At 38.3% G+C, this 22,130-nt stretch overlaps 1 protein-coding gene across 4 annotated transcripts in view; it reads right to left on the bottom strand.

Moving 5' to 3' along the window:
* LOC149932731 (SAM and SH3 domain-containing protein 1-like) overlaps window positions 1–22,130 on the bottom strand; it is a 145,423-nt gene that overhangs the window by 53,766 nt on the left and 69,527 nt on the right. For 2 of the 4 annotated variants that reach the window (XM_090156764.1, XM_090156766.1), the window contains exons 2-4: window positions 10,957–11,085; window positions 8,821–8,883; window positions 8,480–8,616 (exon numbers count right to left, since the gene is read on the bottom strand). In XM_090156764.1, the coding sequence (XP_090012890.1) occupies window positions 8,480–8,616; window positions 8,821–8,883; window positions 10,957–11,085 (329 nt within the window). The remainder of the gene's footprint in view (window positions 1–8,479; window positions 8,617–8,820; window positions 8,884–10,956; window positions 11,086–22,130) is intronic. The other 2 variants (XM_090156765.1, XM_090156767.1) reach the window with 2 other exon arrangements.

The following is a 22,130-nucleotide window of genomic DNA, read 5'->3' as shown; positions in this document are numbered from 1 at the left end:
TATTTAATATATATAGTGTGATAAAATACATGTAATACTAGATATAGTATATAATGGATAATAGATAATATATATACAGAAAATAACTATTGAAGGAACGTTAAAAAGTGCACTAAAATTTCCTTGGAGAATTGGAAAGACTATAAATAAGCAGACCGTTTTTACTGGTAAAAGGATAACGCTTAATCTCCGCAGACGTCCTAAAAATGGGGCCCACTGTAATTTCTAACTTCCACCAAAGCAGAAAAAAAATCCTGGAAAACATCTTGGGCATAAAAATAAACGAACACGCACTCGATTTTGGCTATAAAATTTATATCAAATGCGTAGAGCGACTTATACGGTTAGGCGCGGGCAAAAAAACCTCGGCCAAAAAAAAACGGCAGAAGCCGAAATCCATATTTCGTCTCGTAAGACGTAAAAGTCAAGATCAGAGAGAGCGTTGCCTTTGGAACCGCTTTGGTTTTTGGACGGAAGAAAAGCGCGGCCAAAGGCGTTCTTTCGAAGGTAGATAGTCGCGAACGACGGCTGGGGTCCGGATAAAGGAACGAAGAAAACATCAAAGAAGAGAAATAATATTGAAATCCCACAAGCTGCGGTAGATATAAAAGAAAGTCAGACTGAAAGACTCCAGATTTTCAGCCCTCCCCTCGTTTCACTTTACTCTACAGAAATACCCCCCTTTCAAAAAAAATTGTAACGATTAAAGCTTACGCTATTTTATTATATAAATTCTTATTCTTTATAAACCCTTTTCTATACATTTTTAAGGGGATATTTCTAGTAAATTGCCTAAAGCTACGCTATTTTATTTTATTAAGAATGTATTTGGGTTAGCAGCAACCATAATTTCTGTTTGTCATGGCACATGGAAGAAAGACTTTCCTTATTTAATATTTAATTTGGGTTATTCTGGGGTCAATTGGCATCGGGTCTAAAATAATTCGACTTAAAAAACGTTGGCGCGCATTTTTTAATTGGAAACATTGCCCTACCCCTAATGGTTTTCGAGATAAATTTTGAATGACCAAGGTCATCCTAACTTGCAAATTTAGATTTCCTCACTAAAAATAGTTTGTCTTGTAAATTTTTATGCCTTAGAACTAGTAGTTTTTGATTTATTAGCTCTAAAGTGCCATCTAGATGTCGGGGACGGTTAATCATTATCCATGATTAAATTGATTTTTTCGGGAAAAAAATGTAAACAAAGAAATTTACCGGTTAATATTTCGGAAAACGATTAAAAAACATGTATTATTCGTAAAATTTTAGCTTATTATCGAAAAAAACGTCTATCCGATTAATTTTACAAATTTATCAAAAAATTAATCGGATAATACAGAAATATAAATTACTTGATCAAAACGTTTGACGAATAATTTTGAGAGCTTTATCTATTGAATAAAAGTTAACCATCCCCGACCTCTAGTGCCATCTATTGATCATTAGTTCTGGTGTTTGGTATAAAATTTGTCTGGTTCCGTTTGGTCACATTACGTCCAGTTTAAGCCATTTCAACATAAATTGCGATAAGGAACACTTTTCTGATTGGAACCAAGTTTCTATTTCTAATGGTTATCAAGATACAATTTGAAATTTTCATTGTTGAATGAACTACTATACGCTTTATACACCCTTAAAATTTAAAATTCGTACCTAAAACATATTTTGAGTTTAAAATAAAATAAAATAAAATAACGTAATAAAAAGACTAGATACTTAATGGCTAAAATTTATATATTTATTTACATGGGCCAGCTTTCGGACCGTACGGTCCCTTTTCAAGCCGAAAGCTCGCCCATGTAAATAAATATATAAATTTTAGTCATGAAGTATCTAGTCTTTTTATTACGTTATTTTATTTTATTTTAAATTCTAATGCCATGTCAGGTAAAACCTTTCAAATTAAAAATTATATTTTGAGTTATTAGCTCTGTATTGTTTTTAGTTAACAACTTGTACAACGTAAATTAATTTTGTTATTAAGAAATTTGAAATAACGATAAAATATGCTCTTAATTGAATTCTGAATAATTAAATAAGATTTCAAGGGAAATATTTTCACGGTTAGAATATTTGCAAAATACTGGTTCATTTTCGTTACCCCATTTAAACGACTGGCCTCCGCAGACTCATTTAGAAACCAGACAGCGATTGGGGACAATGAGGGGACAGTGTCAGTGAAAGGGATTCTTCGATGAAAGCTCGACTGTGACGACGAGACAAAAGAGCAAATTTGGAGCGCTGTCTCCGCTATTGAATCGGGAAAAGATCTCGAGCCACATTAGCGGGCGAGGGCTACTGAAAAGACCAATTTTCTCTTTTCATATCGAATTAAGAATTCAAAGTATGTTACGAATCTTATCAGAGGATCGAGCGAAAATGACAGTCGGCGATAACGAAATGGATTTAAAATTGACAGACCACTTTATTAATATGTGCAATTTTATTTTTAAAATACCTTAAGGAGGAAGACTACAGTGGCCATTGTCTACTTTCGCGCTATTTTAAGCTGAACTCTTTTAATTTTGTATTTTAACTTATAAAAGTGATATTTAAGTGTAGAACAGCCTCTTGCTTAGTGCTTAAAATAAGTTTGACAATTTTAAATTTAAAAGTAATTAAGTTATTACGTTTTAATTTGGACCCCCGAAGTTAAACAAGTTGGGCAAGCGCCCAAACTACCCTTTAGTTAGGACCTTATGTCTCGTTAACTATTAATATTAGAATTATAAAAATTATTTTAAGCACTAGAGGAAGGTTCAGCCTAATAAGAAAAATGTAATTCAATTATGTTATTGTTAAAACAGAAACGTTCAGCTTGAACGAAAAAGAGGCTTTTACTGTATTCTTTCCCCTTAGCCGTCTTATTCCAAAACTCTGTCTTAGGATTTAATAATGTTTCCAAATTTTTGTACTATGTTCGAACTATTTTATCATTAATCCTCAGCTTTGATTATTTGGTAAACAGTCTTTGAATAGATGTATAAACATATTTTAAGATTCCATGGATTTCATGAAAATAAGTTACGTTAGCTTAGGGACCAAATCTCGATTTTAGGGTAGCTAATTAGAAACCTTGAAGAAAAATAGGCACTATTCGGTATTCTAGGGACCTGGTGGGAGCCCTTTTAAAGCTAAATTATTCACTTTACTCATAAGTAACGTAACCAAAATAAGTATGACACTTCATACGGTTTTAATACTAATTTTTCAACACTAACACTCACGGCCCAGCTCCGACTTGAACTCTCAATCGAACCGAGTAGTATATTATCATCCTTGGTAGTAATGTGTTTCAAATTTAGACACAACTCTGAACAAGCACTATATACAAGGTAACTTGCGGGTCCTGGTTCTCGGAAATATTACTTCTTGGCAATTTCCTTGAAGATGTTTTATCAGAAGTAAATGAACCGAAGTTATCAAAATAGCGCTCAGAATCGGAGGGCGTTTTCCTTATGAAAATGATGAAAAAATCGAGTCAAATAAAAGATAATTTCCAACCCCGTCTTTTGACGTGATAAATTGAATTTGGGAATTGTTGGTATAGCTATTTCTATGTATAAAAAATGGTTTCATAAAAACAAAACGTTCTTTTTTCGGCTTATAGGAGCGCGCAAAATTTCAAATTCGAGGTCAAATGTAACTTCATAAGGCAAAGGCCTCCAACATGGGGAGTAACTTCAGTTCATTTACATCTGGTTTTATTGAAGCGCCTATTGTCATACTTATTGTACTTGCGTTACTTATGGTACCACGCAAATAGAGATTTTGATATTAGTTTTTATTTAGTTGGAACAAAGATAATATAACTACATACCCTAGGTTCGAAATCACGGCGTTTCTCTCGTGAGGCTTTTACTGAGTTCGCGCCGGAAGTCGGAAAAATCGGGTTCAATAGCAGGGTGAGAAATAAGGAATTTCAATAGATAACCCAAGATTATATTACTCACCTTTAGTTTAGAAACATTTTTAGAGCTACAGGTATGATCCATTATTGTTTTAAAACAATATAACTCAAAAATATCTGGTATCTTGAAAACCGCAAGTCAAAAACCACGGCGCAATTTTCACATGGTAGCCCTGCCAGCTCCATGGAGGTAGTTTTTTCCGACTTCCGCCGGGAACTCAGTAAGAGCCTGCGTTTACGTGCAAGGAGCTTGATTTCGAATCTAGGGTACGTAGTTATATTATATTTGGTTGGAAAGTTTCTTTAAAGGTATTTCTAAAGCGTAAATATGTGGAAAACGTCGTCGCGTACTGGGCTGAAAAGAAGCTCTCCATTTATCTCTTTGGAAAATAAAATACTCGTCCGAAAAGAGAAGGAGAAATCGTAAATTAGGAACGTGCTTCCGCGGATCACATCATAGCGACAAGGCTCGCCTCTTAAAGCGTAAAAACTATTTACCGCGAATCCTTTTACGCCCCAGCTGAGACTCGGACGCGCGATGTCATAAAATACGGAAGAAAAAACGCGCAAACCTATAAGGCGTTTCTCTAATAAACTATGGCCGGGTAATATAAGCCTTAACTGGGCAGAGGGCGAGAAAAAACCGAGAAAGTTACGAAAAAAATCACCGTAGAATGTCAGTCCACCCATCTTATGGTCCAAAGTATAAACATTTCAATTTAATTTGTTAGGCGGTAACCCTTTTCCTCAAATAAAAACCAGATGGGGCTACCTACGTCTTACTATCTCGAGTTTCCCCGTCTGTTTTGGACGCTATTTCGTAATTTACGACATAATAAAGCGAGATTGTCAAAAACAGAGGGTTAATAGTTTAAAGTAATAATTAACGGTTAGGGATAGTGGAATATACTATAAAATAACTTTAAATTAAACCTTGGACAGAAACGTATTACCGGACCCAAATCGTAAGAAAATTTCCATTCTTCAAAGAATCAAATTGCATCAAACAATTTTTCCACCCAAATACGAAACACACGCTTGAAAACGTTTCATGTCGAACTAAAGATATATACACTTCAATAAAACGCATTCAGCGATTCTCTAGGAATAATTAATACGTAAAAGTTAGGATAGTTCGCAAATCGCTCATACGGGGTTAGGGGCGCTGGCGGCAGCCCCTAAGATGGCGGCGAAAATTCAAACACAAACACCTGGCGTTATTTTTCGTTTCAACTTTTTGGGCCAAAAGCTATTTTTTCAAGACAAAAAAAGGTACGTGTTAGTATATTGAACGTCTTGTTAATCTTTTGATACGGAAATAAGGCCATATTTGGAAAAGCTTGGCCGTTCCATTTTAGTTTCGATTTATACGCTATTCAAACTAAACGAAATATAGTTCGTTACATCGCAACAACAAGAACTTCACACGCTTTTATAGTGAGAAAAATCCAACGACTTAATAAATCACGTTATCGAAAAATCCGCGTCTAGAAGGCGTTGTCGTCTTAAAATGATCCTATACAGTCCGAAATGTGAATATAAACCCGAGGAATGAGCGACACTGAGAATTACAGTCCCTTCGGTAATTATTAAAGAACCGGAGGCTTTAAGCGAAGAAGAGGCGGACCAACGAAACGAATAATTCGAAAATTTTCACATAGAGAGAGAGATATATATATATATATTAATAAATCCCATTCCGACGAGTCAATGGTCGAAAGAAACGAGGCTTGGTTTGCGGGCGGGGGAGAAAGTAGCCAAATTCGGACGAATATTATCGAAAGAGAGCGTCTCGGCAAATTCCGTTCCGGCATTCGTATAAAAATAAACGGAGGGATGGTAAAAATTGCCTCCCCTCTTTTTCATCTCGAGATGAGATGTCGACTCGAAACACGACTAGAAGCGGAGAAAGTGGTCGTAAACGAGCGGCGTTCGGGGAAAAATCTCGCGAATGGTCCCGCAATTAAACAAAAAGGCAACGCCAAAATGGGCTTCAATGAGAAGAAAGAACAAAAGAGAAAAGAGAGTCTCGGGAAAACAGGCTGAATAATCGGCTCTTTTCCCTTCGTTAGCTTCGAGAAACTCCTATTTGGGCCCTTCACGATTCGCGTCTGCTCGCTCGGAAACGAAGTTTTGCCCAGACGAGAACCGGCCTTTCTTCCCCATTAGGAAAGCCCCCCGCCCTCAACCTATAAGTTGGACCGACAACGAAACTATCTTCCACTTCGATGGAACGCGGACAGTTCATTACGGGACAGACTTCACCGTGCGCTGGACGTGGCCCGAACTGGCGACTTAAAGTCGTATAAGAAGCGAAATAGAGAAAAGGCGCGAGGGCGATCTAATTCGTCGACAATGGACTGGTAGGAGCCCCAACACGAGACGAATAAGATAGAGAGTGGGGAAAGGGAAAAGGTAAGTATTAGAGCCCCGACTATTAAGAAATCAGCGGCCAAATTGGATGGACTCGCCTATCGCCGGACAAAGCCCCGCCGAGCCCGAGTAAATGTCAGGTTTTTCGTTTCGGCCAACGCGGCGGAGAAGAGAGCGAGCTTCGAAACGGGGGTACCTCTTTTTAGTCCGTCGGGGCATCGAATTCCCATTCCTGGATGGATTTTAAAAGGGTCATCCCGGCAGCGGTGATCGCGTTTGCCCAGGGACAACGAAATTGGGGGCTTTGTTGGATAATTAGGCTTACTATCGTACGACTCGTTGATCAAATGGAAAACACAACGTCCTCTTTTACGTCGAGAATTAGGAGAAGAGGGTCGCGTTATGTACGCGGAAATAGCTCCCCCTTGTGGCTCGGCGTAGACTCGCCGGGGCACTTTTCACGCTGATGGTTCGTCCTCGGCGCTCGTGATAAATTAATGAGATTTATGAGCGGAGACGTCGCGCGAGCGGGAACAGATCGACGACTAATGAATGAGAGCGGCGTTACAATTTTCCCGGAGAGATCGAGTTCCGGCCCCGGTTCGTCTAGCCGAATTACGGAGGGAGTCAGGGACGTCTGCAGTAGCGTTCGACAGAGATACGGCGGTCTATAATACTGCCAATTGGCGAGCTTGAAAAGGACACACTAGACGTTTAATATCCTAGTTGGATCGCTTAACCTCCTTCCATTAGAGAAACGAGGTATTATTTGAGATACGTAAACCAAAAAATAACAGAAAACAGACCAGAAATGAGCGAGTAAATGAGGCTCGAATATGACCTTACGCGATAAATTTTAATAAAATAAAAAGTAAATATTTTCGAAAGTTCTACTGTATACTGTCCACTAAAAAGAGAAAAATTATAAATAACTAAAAAATGATGAAATTCTTACCTGCTCGCTTGTGCATATAAATTAAAAACAAAATATAAGCACAATTGCACAATTAAAAATTCCATTTGAATGGAATTTTTAATTGTGCAATTTTGGTTATGTTATTTTTGTTTTAAGATAAATAACTAAAAAACGTTTTTTTATTAATTCAAATTTCTATGGAATTGAATGACCTGCGACCATGTCTTCAAGGTCATTCAGAAAATATCTCGAGAACTTTTGTGTTTACGGATTTGGTTCCAATTAGAAAGTTGTTGCTCACCATATTATTAGTTCAAATAACTCGGATTTGACCAAATTGGACCTATCAGAAGCCAAAAAACTAAAGATTAATGAATTGAACCTGATTTATGTAAGATTGGTTGTCATGACCACAAGTTTTAGAATAATTTTCCAAAGTTCTTTTAAAAACCTTTAAGCCTAAAGGAATAAAATATTTAGATTATAAAAGTTTCGTTTGTGGCAGTAAAAACCTTTTAAGGCTAAAATGAATAAAAAAATAATCAAATAAATTTATTTTAAATAATTAAATTAACGTTCAATTTATCGGCTTCTAATTAGTCAAATTTGGTCAGTTATTTGAACTAATAACATGGCGAGCAACAACTTTCTAATTCCGGGTTCGTACAAAATATCCGGAATTAAATTCCCTGACATTTCCAGGTTTTCCCTGACCAAATTGCCAAATTTTCCCTGACCATTTTTGTAGAATTAATGAATGGTTTAAGGTAAAAATATTGAAAAATATTTTCTTTAAAAAATTTATTAGCCTGATTTTTTTGGAATCATTTTAAAATTCCCTTACTTTTTAGTACCATTTTCGAATTCCTTGACTTTTCCCTGACCTTATGGAATCATTTTTTCCCTAACTTTTCCAGGTCGTGTACGAACCCTGTAATATGGAACCAAATCCGTAAACCCAACGGGTGTCTTCAAGGTCATTCCAATTTAATCTAGTCAATGTCCCCCTGCAAGAGGAATGTTCTATAGAGATTCAGTTATTTATCATTTTTCGTTTTTTAGTGGACACCCAGTATATGCAGAATATCGGCGACTCTAAGTACGTTGTACGGCTGGTGGGGAAGTACGTTCGGCTTACTAATTCATTTGCAACGAAGGGCGAGCCACCCTCGTCCGAAACCAGGCGAGCGGAAAGACAGTAGCCCATAATCATCCTCCGGCTTTTTACGAGTTAGAGAAAAAGGAAGAAGAGAGAGAGAGCGGAAGGGATTATTTACCTTTGCGTAAGGGGAGACGAAGCAACCGGAGTTGATTTGCAGTTATTGGTGGTGTTGGCAGTCGCCCAGTAGATGGCGGCGCGGTAATTGTTGTCGTAGATAGTTTCTTCCTCCTGGTCACTCAGGCAACTCGAAGGCTGGTCACGCCCAGAGAGAAACAAAAAAAGAGAGATTTTTTTAGTCGGGAACGATTTACGTGGCCGTTAACGCGCGGAAAGGATCATCAAATAAAAGAAAAGGAAATCGGGGAGTAGAAAGACGTAAAGCAAAAAGATCGGGAAAAAAGAATAAATATATGTATATAAACGTTATAAAACGAAGGGGAATCCGCTGCAACTTACAGAATATTTCCCAGGTTTGTATAGAGTACCCGCAGGTTTAATACTGCAATAAGCCTCTTGGACCTGTTGACGCAAAAATGAACGAAAACCAAAAATAAAAAAGAAACAAAATCATAAAGAAAAGAAAACGTTTATCGATGTGCTGCCTTATTCGTCTATTGTATATTGAACAGTTTATGCCGGTTACTTAAGAAATATGTAAGTAAGTAATCCTTAGTCTTGATTCAAATTATTACACATTTTGAAAGTCGGTATAGGAGACTGCGTATTTAAATTTATCAGATCCGAATTTTTTTTAAATTATCAGATACGGTTTTTTTTTTAATTATTAAATACGATTTTTTTTTAATTATTAACTACGGATTTTTTTAATTATTAACTACGGATTTTTTAAATTATCAGATTCGAAATTTTTAAAATATTATCAGATTCGAAATTTTTAAAATATTATCAGATTCGAAAATTTGTAAAAAAAATAATAGATTCAAAAATTCGTTAAAAAATAACAGATTCTAAAATTTGTAAAAAATAACAGATTCTAAAATTTGTAAAAAATATCAGATTCGATAATTTGTTAACCAAAATAACAGATTCTAATTTTTTTTTAAAATATCAGTTTCGAAAATTTAAAAAAATCCGATAAGGAATTTTATAAAAAATAAATAACAGATTCGAAATTTTTTAAAAATTATTAGCTTTGAAAATGTGTAAAAATTATCAGATTCGATTTTTGTTTCAAAAACTAACAAAAACACGAGAGCATTTCGATAAAATATGGACTGATCTCCAACTCTACATTAATTAACAAAATTAACACTTTTCGTAATATTTAGTTATATGAAATAGCAAAATTCCCTAAATTTTAACGGTTTGAATTTTGATATATACAACTAAATGCATAAAACCTTTTCGAAAAAAAACCTCATAGAGATTGTCACTTTAGAATAAACCGATGACGTATTGTTGTAGTTTATACGAAAACATGATTTCATCACCAATTTTTGAGTGAAATCCCCAACGAGCGCGTCTGTTCAGTAAAATCCTTGTCGGGGAATATTATAAGGTCAGTCTTAGTAGTCGGATAATAGGTTTAGGGTTGGCGTTGAGGCCGACCATCCCTTCGGAGAACGGAATTTTTAGGGAAGGCCCCCGCGTCCTGCACTGCCGGCCGAAGAGGAGAGTGTCTGACACGTACGAACGCCAAACATGGCACCCCGGAACATTTTTTGGGGCTAAGACACCTTCGCGTCAGTATATATAGACCCGGCCAATGTATAAAAAAGGAAGCTCGGGTGGGGAAGAAAGGAACACAATCAAGACCACTTGCCAAGTTTATATTGGAAAAAGCCCGGGGGTTTTTCAGCCCAAGCTCCCCTGATACAAGGAGGGTCACGACCCCGACCCCTTCGTACAAAAAAACCAGAGAAGGAGAGAGAAAAGGGAGAACATTGAATAGGAGAGAATTCTAGCCGTGGCTGAGTTTGAGGAGCGTAAAGTCTATGCGGGACTATTCCGATGCAATTCGGAACGAAACCAAAGTACAGGCTGACACTCTCCGGCTTAGCTTCGCTGTTCGGTGAGCGTCTACTCTAGTATATCAGTCGAGGAGAAAGTACTCCCCCTCTTTTATCCTCTAGTGTTAAAACTTCCCCGCTTGTAGCGGAAGCCAGACAGTGAAACTACATCGAAAGGGGAGGTGTTTCGACCCCCGTTTTACACGTCTTGGAAACTAAAAGCGCAAACGAGCGACGTGTTTCGACCTTTTTATCCCCCGCGCCCAGCCTAAAGCCTATCTCCTTATAAAATGATATACTATATACACGCGCCAAAGAAACTTTAAAAAAATCTCAAACAGCTCAAAAAAGAAAAGTGAAAAGATTTGATGGAATGGAACGAATTCGGTTTATACTTGATAGTTCGACCACGCGCGTTGAGAAGGGGAAAACCAATACGGTGGGTGGAGGGAAAAAAGGCTAATGCTCTTGTCATAATGCGTTTTAACGGATTAAAATTTAATGGCGTTATAGCTATATTTGCCCAAATGAAAGAAAAATTAATTTAGACTATATAGATTGCCGTTACCAAGCGCCATTAAATATACTAGTATAATCGTATAACTTAAGAGAGGTGACTCACCGGAACGACGTCGATGGCAACTCTGCGCCTGCGCACTTCCTCGAGTCGTTCGAGCACGTCTTGATAGTGAGTTCGAAGCTCGTGGGCATAGCGGACAGCCAGCGTCTCCAAGTGACCACGAGAACCATCCTGGAATTTCAAAACGGAAGGATTTAAAAATCTTTATTCCAGAACCGAACCCAACCGTCCTCTATATTATTCCGGGCCAAGTGTGCTGGTAAAGAGGGGGAGGGCCGCGGAGAGAAACGGGGTTCAGCGGGAAAGATAGCATCGAGGGACGCGAGGATTAAATTTTCACGCGAGAGCGGAGACAGCGATTGACGTAGAATAATTTCGGTTCAAAACCCTCGTACCAAGTGACGGTTTAGTCAAGGGCGCGAAAGGGGTAGAGTTTGCGGGGCGTATATTGAAATGTAGGGTCGAATAAAACGAGTTTCATCTCTCTGGCAGTTTGAAATTCCTCGGTCGACACTGTTGCGGAGAGAGTCCGCACGTTCACTCGTATCAGAGCCGCAACAACGCCATTTCAACCAAAGAGGATAATGTATCGCTATAAGAACGCGAAACGAAATCATAATATACATTAATACATATACCGGCGACGTAAAAACTTCTACTTCGCACTTAGAGAAATGAGTTTCCCCAAAACTCCCCTCCTCAACGCGTTAAATTCGTTGATTGCGTTTCGTTTTCCCCTTTTTAAAAATTCCAAGCGGGAAGCGTAACAAAGAAAATGAAGAGAGCCCCACGTTTTTGTCGATAGAATTATCCTCTCTACGCTAATTATTCGGGAAATGAACCCAAAAATTGATATTTTATTCGTCATCTTTTACCATCTATACGCCCTATAATATATTTCATAAAATAATATAATTAATTAATAATGATATAACATATATCATAAAATAGTAAAATTAATTAATAATGACATAACATATTTCATAAAATAGTAAAATTAATTAATAATGATATAACATATATCATAAAATAGTAAAATTAATTAATAATGATATAACATATATCATAAAATAGTAAAATTAATTAATAATGATATAACATATTTCATAAAATAGTATAATTCATTAATAATATAATATATTTCATAAAATAGTACAATTAATTAATAATGATATAATATATTTCATAAAAAAGTATAATTAATTAATAAATAAATAAATAAATTATATTTAAAAAGGTAATTGCCGGTATGAACTAGGGTTGAAAAATCAATTTTGTAATAATAGGTGAAAAATAGGCCATTGTCCTGTAGAAGTGTTCCACGTACATTGCGCGTGTGCTATACGTTACGACCAGCTACCAGGGGCAAAGCATTTTTTTTCCGCCGTGATAATAACCGTATAGAAAAAAAATAATAAAAACCAATTTATGCTCATTTTCGGCCAAACAATGAAAAACAATAGCGTCAATGAGGCTGAAGAAACAAACGAAAACATGACCGAAAACGCGCCGAGAAAAAGGACGCCAAAATGTAGCGAGCTTCGTAACACCTAATTAGCTTAATTAGTTAATCTTCCAAATAATTAAGAGCGATAATTATCTAAAAATAGCTGCCACTAATGACAATTACGTTTTAAAAGTGTTCGCTACGCTTCTACCGGCAAAAATTACGCTATTCATTAAACGTCGTAATAAATTTAAAACTATGAGAGGAGGCGCAGTACGCCCGGAAGGTGATGTCGAAAAGGAGATGATGGAGAAGAAGCTTCATTTTCTTTCCTTCAAATTGGCGTTAATTCGGGTCCCGCGCGTCATAATTTGCATTTCCGTAATCCGCGGGCCCATTAAATAGCGCTCGACGCGCCGCAGTCGGCCGTCGTCGCACCGGTTCGTTCCGAATAAAAGGCGCGTCTGCTGAAAATTTTCAAACGTAATTAGGGCTTATCAAGCTGCCTTCCTCGCCATCAACGGAGGTGGCGACGAGGGCGCTCTTTTTTCACCTAGCGGCGCGTAGATATCCCCCACCTTTTAAAACGGACTTAATCCAACGAGCTAATTTGCACGTGACGTCATAATGACTTCATTTCCAAGTTAAGATCATTAGGATAAATAATAGACCCTCTTCCCATTTGCAAAAATTGACCTCGTTTGAAACGCGCCGAAACAAGATGGATGATCCCGAATTTCGTGTGTACTTGGAGAAAAAATGTCAACCTTTTGAAGGCGACATTTCATCAATTTGTCAGTTTCAATTATTAAATATATTAAATTAATATGCCAGGGTTTAGACAACTATTGGAAAATCTATTATCCTGATATTTTCAGGTTTTTTCAGGTACAAGGGCACCCTCTATTTTAAGATAAAACCCACAATAACTAGGATTTTTCTTATTAGGTCGCAAACACTTACTTATAGTGTCATTGCTAACCTAACCAAACTTTTCATTAAGAGGTAAAGGCTTACTCAATTTATGATTGACATTTAATATTCCATATTATTATTATTATTATTATTATACATAAGAGAAATAATAAAGTAATAGTATTAGAAGTTTCATTTAAACCAAGGAATACCTCTGCAGAGGTATTCCTTGGTTTAAATGAAACTTCTAATTCAGAAGTATTCCTTGGTTTAAATGAAACTTCTAATTCAGAGGTATTCCTTGGTTTAAATGAAACTTTTAATTGTATAAATTCCTGCGTATTAACAAAAATTATTTCTCATTAATAAAGTATTATCTTTAATAAGAAAAACCTTATTGATGTAAATTTGTATTCTTTAAGGCAAACTATGAACCCTCATAAATTTGCATAATTTTAATCAAAACAAATTGGAATTTGCATAATTTTAATCAAAACAAATTGGAATTTGCATAATTTTAATCAAAACAAATTGGAATTTGCATAATTTTAATCAAAACAAATTGGAATTTGCATAATTTTAATCAAAACAAATTGGAATTTGCATAATTTTAATCAAAACAAATTGGAATTTGCATAATTTTAATCAAAACAAATTGGAATTTGCATAATTTTAATCAAAACAAATTGGAATTTGCATAATTTTAATCAAAACAAATTGGAATTTGCATAATTTTAATCAAAACAAATTGGAATTTGCATAATTTTAATCAAAACAAATTGGAATTTGCATAATTTTAATCAAAACAAATTGGAATTTGCATAATTTTAATCAAAACAAATTGGAATTTGCATAATTTTAATCAAAACAAATTGGAATTTGCATAATTTTAATCAAAACAAATTGGAATTTGCATAATTTTAATCAAAACAAATTGGAATTTGCATAATTTTAATCAAAACAAATTGGAATTTGCATAATTTTAATCAAAACAAATTGGAATTTGCATAATTTTAATCAAAACAAATTGGAATTTGCATAATTTTAATCAAAACAAATTGGAGTTTGCATAATTTTAATCAAAACAAATTGGAATTTGCATAATTTTAATCAAAACAAATTGGAATTTGCATAATTTTAATCAAAACAAATTGGAATTTGCATAATTTTAATCAAAACAAATTGGAATTTGCATAATTTTTATCAAAACAAATTGGAATTTGCATAATTTTAATCAAAACAAATTGGAATTTGCATAATTTTAATCAAAACAAATTGGAACTTGCATATTTTTTATCAAAAATGGCAATTTCCTTAATTTTTATCAAAACAAATTGGAATTTCCTTAATTTTTATTAAAAAAAATTGGAATTTCCCTAATTTTTTATCAAAACAAATTGGAATTTTCATAATTTTAATCAAAACAAATTGGAATTTGCATAATTTTAATCAAAACAAATTGGAATTTGCATAATTTTAATCAAAACAAATTGGAACTTGCATATTTTTATCAAAAATTGAAATTTCCTTAATTTTTATCAAAACAAATTGTAAATTCCTTATTTTTTATCCAAAAATTGGAATTTCCCTAATTTTTATCAAAACAAATTTATATTTCCTTAATTTTTTATCAAAACAAATTAATTTCCTTAATTTTTATCAACACAAATTGGAATTTCCCTAATTTTAATCAGAAATAAATTTTAATTTTTACGGGTCGGGTCGGGCTAATTTTCAATCGGGTCCGGGTCGGGCCGGTTTTTTTATATTTTAAAATTAAATGGACCGGGTCGGGCCGGGCCAATTTTCAAAAGGGCCGGGCTTCTAAAAAAAAGGCCCGGCCCAAGCCGACCCTTACCCGCGACTGCGTACTGCATAGGTCGTGTGAAATGTTGCGGCCCTTCGGGTGTTGTACGAAGAGAGCTAGAGGAAGAAAGAGGGGGTGGGAGAGAGATAGACGTAATGAGTTCTGCGAGCAGCGCGACTAGCGTCTATTTCAAGGTCGTCTCAGTCGTCCGATTCGCCTAAACTTCTCTTACGCTTCGTTTTGGTTTTACTTTCGATTTCACCGCGTTAAATTCTAGATTAAAAGGTTCAACTCTTTCGCAACTAACTGTTCTTCACAAAAATTGTTTAAATAAATAAATGCCTCTTGTTATATTTTGTATTGCATATATAAATCTACACTATATAATAAAATAAAAAAAGCTTCATGCTATGGGTTGCGGCGGTGCTACGGGTCTTATCGGGTTTCCGGGTCGGGTCGGGTTTTCGGGAATTATCTGGTTTTCGGGTCTTGTGGGGTTTCCAGGCCGGGCCGGGCAAAATCGATTTTTTAATTTATCGGGGTCGGGTCGGGCAAAAATTATTTTCATTTTTTACGGGTCGGGTCGGGCAAAATTTAATTTTAAAAATTTCTGGTCGGGTCGGGTCGGGCAAAATTTTATTTTAATTATTTCGGGTCGGGTCGGATCGGGCAAAATTTATTTTTACGTTTTTCGGGTCGGGTCGCGTCGGTCCGAAAAAAAAAGTGGGCCCGACTCGTCTCTAGATTTTTATCAATACAAATTGGAATTTTTTCCTGCCGTTTCTATCGACCTTCTAATTCCCTGATAATTCCGGGTTTTCTCGTCTGTATATGAACCCTGTACACGCTAATGGGAGGGAGCTAAATTAAAAACACTAAAATTACGCATTTAGGGCCATTTCATACGTTTGCCACGAAACTGAAAATTGTGTAGGTTAAACTGAAAACGCTTCCGAGGTAAGTAAAAAGTGATTTCGTTAAATTTCAATCAAAATACCTCCTCCTTCTAAATTTTTGAAAGAAAAAAAAAGTTCCACAAGCTTTCAACAACGCTCGTTATTTTCAAATCTAACAGCGTTCTAAGAAAGGAGGGGAAGAAGGCGAATCCGAGACAACCATCTTTCAACCGTTATGGCCAGCTAAAGAGAGAGCTCCAAAGGGGAAATCCTGCAAAAAATACATCGCAGCCAGAAGTAAGAGGGAAAAATCCGAAACGGCGGCGGCGGCTTTCTTAATATCTCCCCGAACGATTTAACCCTTTTCAACCCGCCGTGATATATATATTCGCCTTTACGAGATTTTCCGCATATAGCTCCATCTAGAATGTGTTTTTTTCAACGGGGAATAAAGCGATAACCTTCGGGGAGCGAGCGAGGTGTCTGATACGGAAAAATTCAACAGTCGTTATCGCGTAACGCCATCTATCGATTGCATCTCGAACAAAACGCTATTAAAAATCACTTTTGCCGGGCAAAGGAGCTAAAGAAACTTTTCTTCGAGAAAAGCGAAACTAACGTCTCGGGCGCAAACTGAAACCCTACGTCGTCCTTTGCCTAAACTGTCAAATAAATTACTTTCATATCTCGACTACTGTACGGAAAGTGAGCGTAAAGTTTTTCAGTCTTTTCTCGCAGCGAGTACCCCTATGGGCTATTTCTTCGTTCTTTTCATTTTTTCCATTTGGCTGATCTGAGACAGAGCGCTGGATATTTGATGGACGGTTCTCGGCCCAAAGCTACGTGACTTAGCCTGGCCAAAAGCATATTATGTCAAAGAGGAAAGCCAGGGGAGCCCTCGCTTCCTCCAAGAAAACTACACCCCCCCCCCCCCCTCCGCCGCCAAAAAAAGGAACGAAGAGATAGAAGAAGAAAAAAATCGATTCTAAAGACTTCCCGAAAAGCTACAACTTTTTATCAGTGTTCATTCCTTTTATTTATATATATTTTTTATTCCTTCATCGTCTCTTTACACTATTGGTTGAACAGTCAGTCAAACTGCCGTTTCGTTACCATAAACCTAAGAGGATCCATTTCCACCCCGCCTTGGATTACGTCAGCGCGTGACTTTCCGGTATCTTCGTAGACTTACGGACTTGGGGAAATATATTAAATATGAGCCCGTAAAAAGAGGGGAAACGTTAACCCCATTAGGTTATCCACGTTAAGCGGAAACAAAATTACGCCTATTAATTCGTCTTCCGTTCCTAGCGCGTCGCAACCACGCGACTCGCTAGCTTAACGGTTAAGCCAGTAACCTCGAGAGGTTTAAGCCTGTTTACGGGATATTGTACTCGGAACTCCGCGCGTAGGGTGCGGGGTGCGGGGTGCGGGGTGCGGGCTGCGGGTGATATATTCGTAGATCCGAAAAGGGTTGTTCGGTTCGAGAATCATCGGAAGTCGTGACATTGTAGCTAGTTGAATATATCGATTTAATGAATGGAGAGAGGGGGGAAAGGGGGGAGGGAGATTCCGGGAAAACAATAACGGAAGGAGTTTCGAGACAAAAGCGTGGATACAAGGCGAGAGAGCGAATAATCCCATCCCTAATCTAAATTTATTGGCAAGGCCCTCTAAACGTATTACGGGCTTATAGCTTCGGGGGGTGACGCCGTTAACTTAGAGAAAGGAATATCCTCCCACGACTATATAGACCAGTTCTCGATCCTATAGCTCTAGAAGGAAAGATGTAAACATAAGCCAAAAACACCAACGGTATATCGGTAGGGTCGCCTCGAGGGTATCGGCTCGTATAGCCGCGACCATAGTCTGTCGCGCGGGGAAATATGGCCGGGACAGGTAAAATACGGGGTAGGCACGATGACGGGCCGTGTTTAACGGAGAAAACCACCATTCATCAACGGGGGGGAGCGTTGGGCAGACTTTCAGATGGGGCGAGCGTGGCGAGGTGAGAGGAGCGGGATGAGGAGCCGCTATTGGATGGAACACGGGGTGACTTCGGATAAGAAAGACGATTTGTCAGTGACGTTGTATTCTATATACCCAATTCCTAAGGCTATGGAGAAATAGTGGAGAGAAATTTATATAAAGACCTTGTTCCTTCGAAAAGTAACTCAGCTAACACTACGCCTTAAAGGACGAATTGACCGAACGTTATCTTACGCGGGAGTGCCAAGTCGGGGTCGTTTCGGAGGGGTTGCGTGGTCCAAAAGGCCGTCGAAGAGGGCGTAATACGCCAACACCCATCCACCCGCGCCACCAGTCTCCGCCATCGTGCGTCCACCCACGCCACCAGTCTTTCTTTATTTTTAGGGGATATGGAAAACTATAAAAGTGAGCCGTACGCTGGGACTGGAACTTCCCCAATGACGTACCCCCCCCCCCCCCGCTTCTTCCTCGTCGATGGGCACCCCCCCCCCCTCGCTGCACTCGGAACAAATATATTTATATAAGAAAGGGAGGAGGACCCTGTACAGGAATATCAAAAGCGCAACTCTGTCGAAGAGCGCGGAGACTTCGAAATTTTGCTGGTGGAAGATCAAAATGTCTTACGCGTCACTGCGCCGGGGTCTCCCCCAGCTACGGTCTCGCTGCTACCCTTATAAAAGAGTTTTGTCAAAAAATTTAAGGAAGGAATATGGGGAATTCCACGGCCGATACAGCGGGCTCGGGTTCCGGCGTGCGTGGCTGAAACCCTTAATGTATCCTTCCCCGCTGTATCTCTCCATCCTTCCCCTACTCGGTTCCTTCCCTCTTTAAACCTATTAGGAGCGTAATGCACGAAATAGAGAGGGAGACCAGAATTCGATCAATTTCGTGTTCCGTCGTAAACATTTCGCGAGGCCTATTATATCTACCCAAGATGCCACGGATTTAAGGGCACGTTGATGGGCGAGAATAAATTACGTTACAAGAAGTAACCTTTTTTAAGAAAAGATTGATCAAAAATTTTTAATTATTTTTAATATCCGCCAGTTCTTCCGAAGTGAACTCCATTGTTGTATAGTTTGAAAGTGATGAGAAATCGCGGTTCATCACGACTTTAAATACTGTTTCAGTTAGCTTTTTTACGCTGGTTACCTCTATTTGTTTACAAAGTCCTTTTTGACCTATCACATGAACCCAAATTTAATGTTCGCGTTTAATGTAAACGGAAAATATGACCGGAAATTAATATTACTCATGAACTGCCACCAATTTCTTTTATATTTGACCTTATTACTAAGCCCAAGATATTTTAATCAAGTCATGTATATATATATGTATATATACAGGGTGTTACAAAAGGTTATGCAAAATTTTTAAGGAGTTGTAGGGGGTGAGTTGAGAAGTATGCCAGTTTTTTCCCCCCATTTTCCTACGACGAGTTAAAAGAGCGCTAGAGAGTGTGGCCTACTAGTCCCTGGACGTAGGCCGCAACAAGCGCAAAACCACGTAGCAGGGAAATGCGATTTCAGGGGTACGATGAATTTGTGAATGTGTGGGAATTGAGATAAATAACAAAAACAAATGAATATCCGCCAGTTCTTCTTGAAAGTGGTGAGAAATCGCGGTCCATCTCGACTTTAAATACTGTTTAAGTTTACTTTTTACCTCGATTTGCTTACAAAGTCCCTTTTTTACCTATCACGCGAACCCAAACCTTAATGTTCGCGTTTCCCTGTTGCTTGGTTTTGCGTTTGTTGCAGCCTACTTCCAGGGGCTAATAGGCCACACTTTGAAGCTCTCTGGCGCTCTTTTAACTCATCGTAGGAAAATGGGGAAAAAAAACAGGCATACTTCTCAACTCACCCCCTACAACTCCTTAAAATTTTTGCATAACCTTTTGAAACACCCTGTATATCTACCCAAGATGCAACGGATTTAAGGGCATAATAATAAATTCCGTTACAAGAAGTAACCCTTTCTAAGAAAAGATTGATAAAAAAAATTGAGTGATTTTTAATATATATATAAAAAAAACAATCATTTAAAGAATTTTTGATTTAAAAGGAATTTATAGAGGCAAATTTTATTGGATACGTGATTGAATATTTGTGACGGGAATGCCCGAAAACATTCTTTATATCTTGTATATTTCCGTTTAGTTTCATTTCAGATTAAAAAAAAATGCATTTAATAAAAATATAAATAGAAATATCGGCTAGATTCGAACGAAATATCTTCGGCGTTCGTACACTTATAAGGAATCAAAAATGTTGCGTTACACGAAGAGATGTAATTCCAGAGTGATTTATATTTATAGCCCAGGTCTATAATACATTCGGTCGAACAAGATAAAAACAGAAGTACAGAGATTTAGTTCCACGTTATACGGTTAAACGGTTTTGACTTTGTACGGTTTCCAAAACACGTCATATACAGTTATATCTATATATGTATATATGTATATATATACTCTAGCTCTCCCTCTTAAGGAGAAGAGCACGAGCGCGGGCTCCAGCTCTCCCGCTAAAGGAGAAGAGCACGAGCGCGGGCTCCAGCTCTCCCGCTAAAGGAGAAGAGCACGAGCGCGGGCTCCAGCTCTCCCGCTAAAGGAGAAGAGCACGAGCGCGGGCTCCAGCTCTCCCGCTAAAGGAGAAGAGCACGAGCGCGGGCTCCAGCTCTCCCGCTAAAGGAGAAGAGCACGAGCGCGGGCTCCAGCTCTCCCGCTAAAGGAGAAGAGCACGAGCGCGGGCTCCAGCTCTCCCGCTAAAGGAGAAGAGCACGAGCGCGGGCTCCAGCTCTCCCGCTAAAGGAGAAGAGCACGAGCGCGGGCTCCAGCTCTCCCGCTAAAGGAGAAGAGCACGAGCGCGGGCTCCAGCTCTCCCGCTAAAGGAGAAGAGCACGAGCGCGGGCTCCAGCTCTCCCGCTAAAGGAGAAGAGCGCGAGTGCGGAAATTTGGTTTTTGCCCACCTCTGATAGGAACCATAAGGTCAACGCCCAAGAGCTGGGCTGGAGCTCACTTCACTGAATTCGTATATGAGCTTACGGTTGGTCTCGGGCACACCTTGGTCTCACCAATTATTGGACGTGTCTCGGGCTCGAGCTCGCAATCCAAATTTCCCCGCCGATGTGAGATTTCGAGCTCAGTCGATTTTAAAACCTACAAACTGTCTCGGACTCACGCTCACCATATTTACAAATCGACGGGTGGTCTCGTTCTCGGGCTCGCAACAATTACAATTCGACATGTGATCTCGGGCTTAGGCTCACTATAGTTACTTAAAATAAAATGGTGGCCTCGAGCTCGGTCTCACTATGTTTTGTAACTACTTAAGGCTCAAGCTCGAGCTCGATGTTTCGTCTCACAATTTATTTATCAAATAGCCCAATTAGTGTTTGCGAGCACACCTGGAAGACAGTCGGAGGCGCTCAAGCAGTCCTAAGCCCGGGAATCCAGACGGCGCTAACTTCTAGCGCTTTTTTTGCCAAAATAAATTTCGAACGTGGGCTTAGGGCTAAACAATTTCGCGAATTGGAAGGAGATTGAGCTCATCCACAGATACGAAAACAGTATTCAAATCGGTCTCGGGCTCGGGCTCACCTCAGATATGAAAACTAACAAAATCATTCTCGATCTCGAACTCAATTATTATGTCGAGCTCAAGTTTGAGCTCTTAGTACGTTAATTTTTAATACGGGCTCTGGCTCAAGCTCCAAGTAATGTGAATCATGAAATGGGTTCAAGCTCGGTCTCGAATTGACCTATGATAGGGACACGTTTCTTCGAACTAATGCTAATCGCTCTCTCTATAGGTTAAAGAACATTCCACTCGAGAGAAAAAAAAAGCTCAGCTCGAAGTACCATAAATTACACTCGGTAAAACGGGTCGAGCAGTAACCCAAAGGGCAAGAATCCCCACAGCACGCGGGTTGCAAAGAGAGAATCTCCATTTATTCTCAGAGACAGCTGTCCCGGGCGAAAGAAAAAAAAACAATTACTTTTTAATTGTAAAAAGAGTAATTATTTATATACCTACTTTAGGGTCTGTGTCATTCGCCCTCCCCATTACGAAATACTTAGAGAGGGCATCCGCCCTTCGCCGTTTCTTCAAACAAGAACGATAGAGAGAGAATTTCAGGGACCTCGGTCTGGTTTGTTCGCCTC

The sequence above is a fragment of the Leiobunum rupestre genome, chromosome 8, assembly GCF_980474605.1.
Source record: "Leiobunum rupestre chromosome 8, qqLeiRupe1.1.hap1, whole genome shotgun sequence".
NCBI lineage: Eukaryota > Metazoa > Arthropoda > Arachnida > Opiliones > Sclerosomatidae > Leiobunum > Leiobunum rupestre.
The sequence above is the reverse complement of the archived record's forward strand: the minus strand, read 5'-3'. Positions and strand labels throughout refer to the sequence as shown.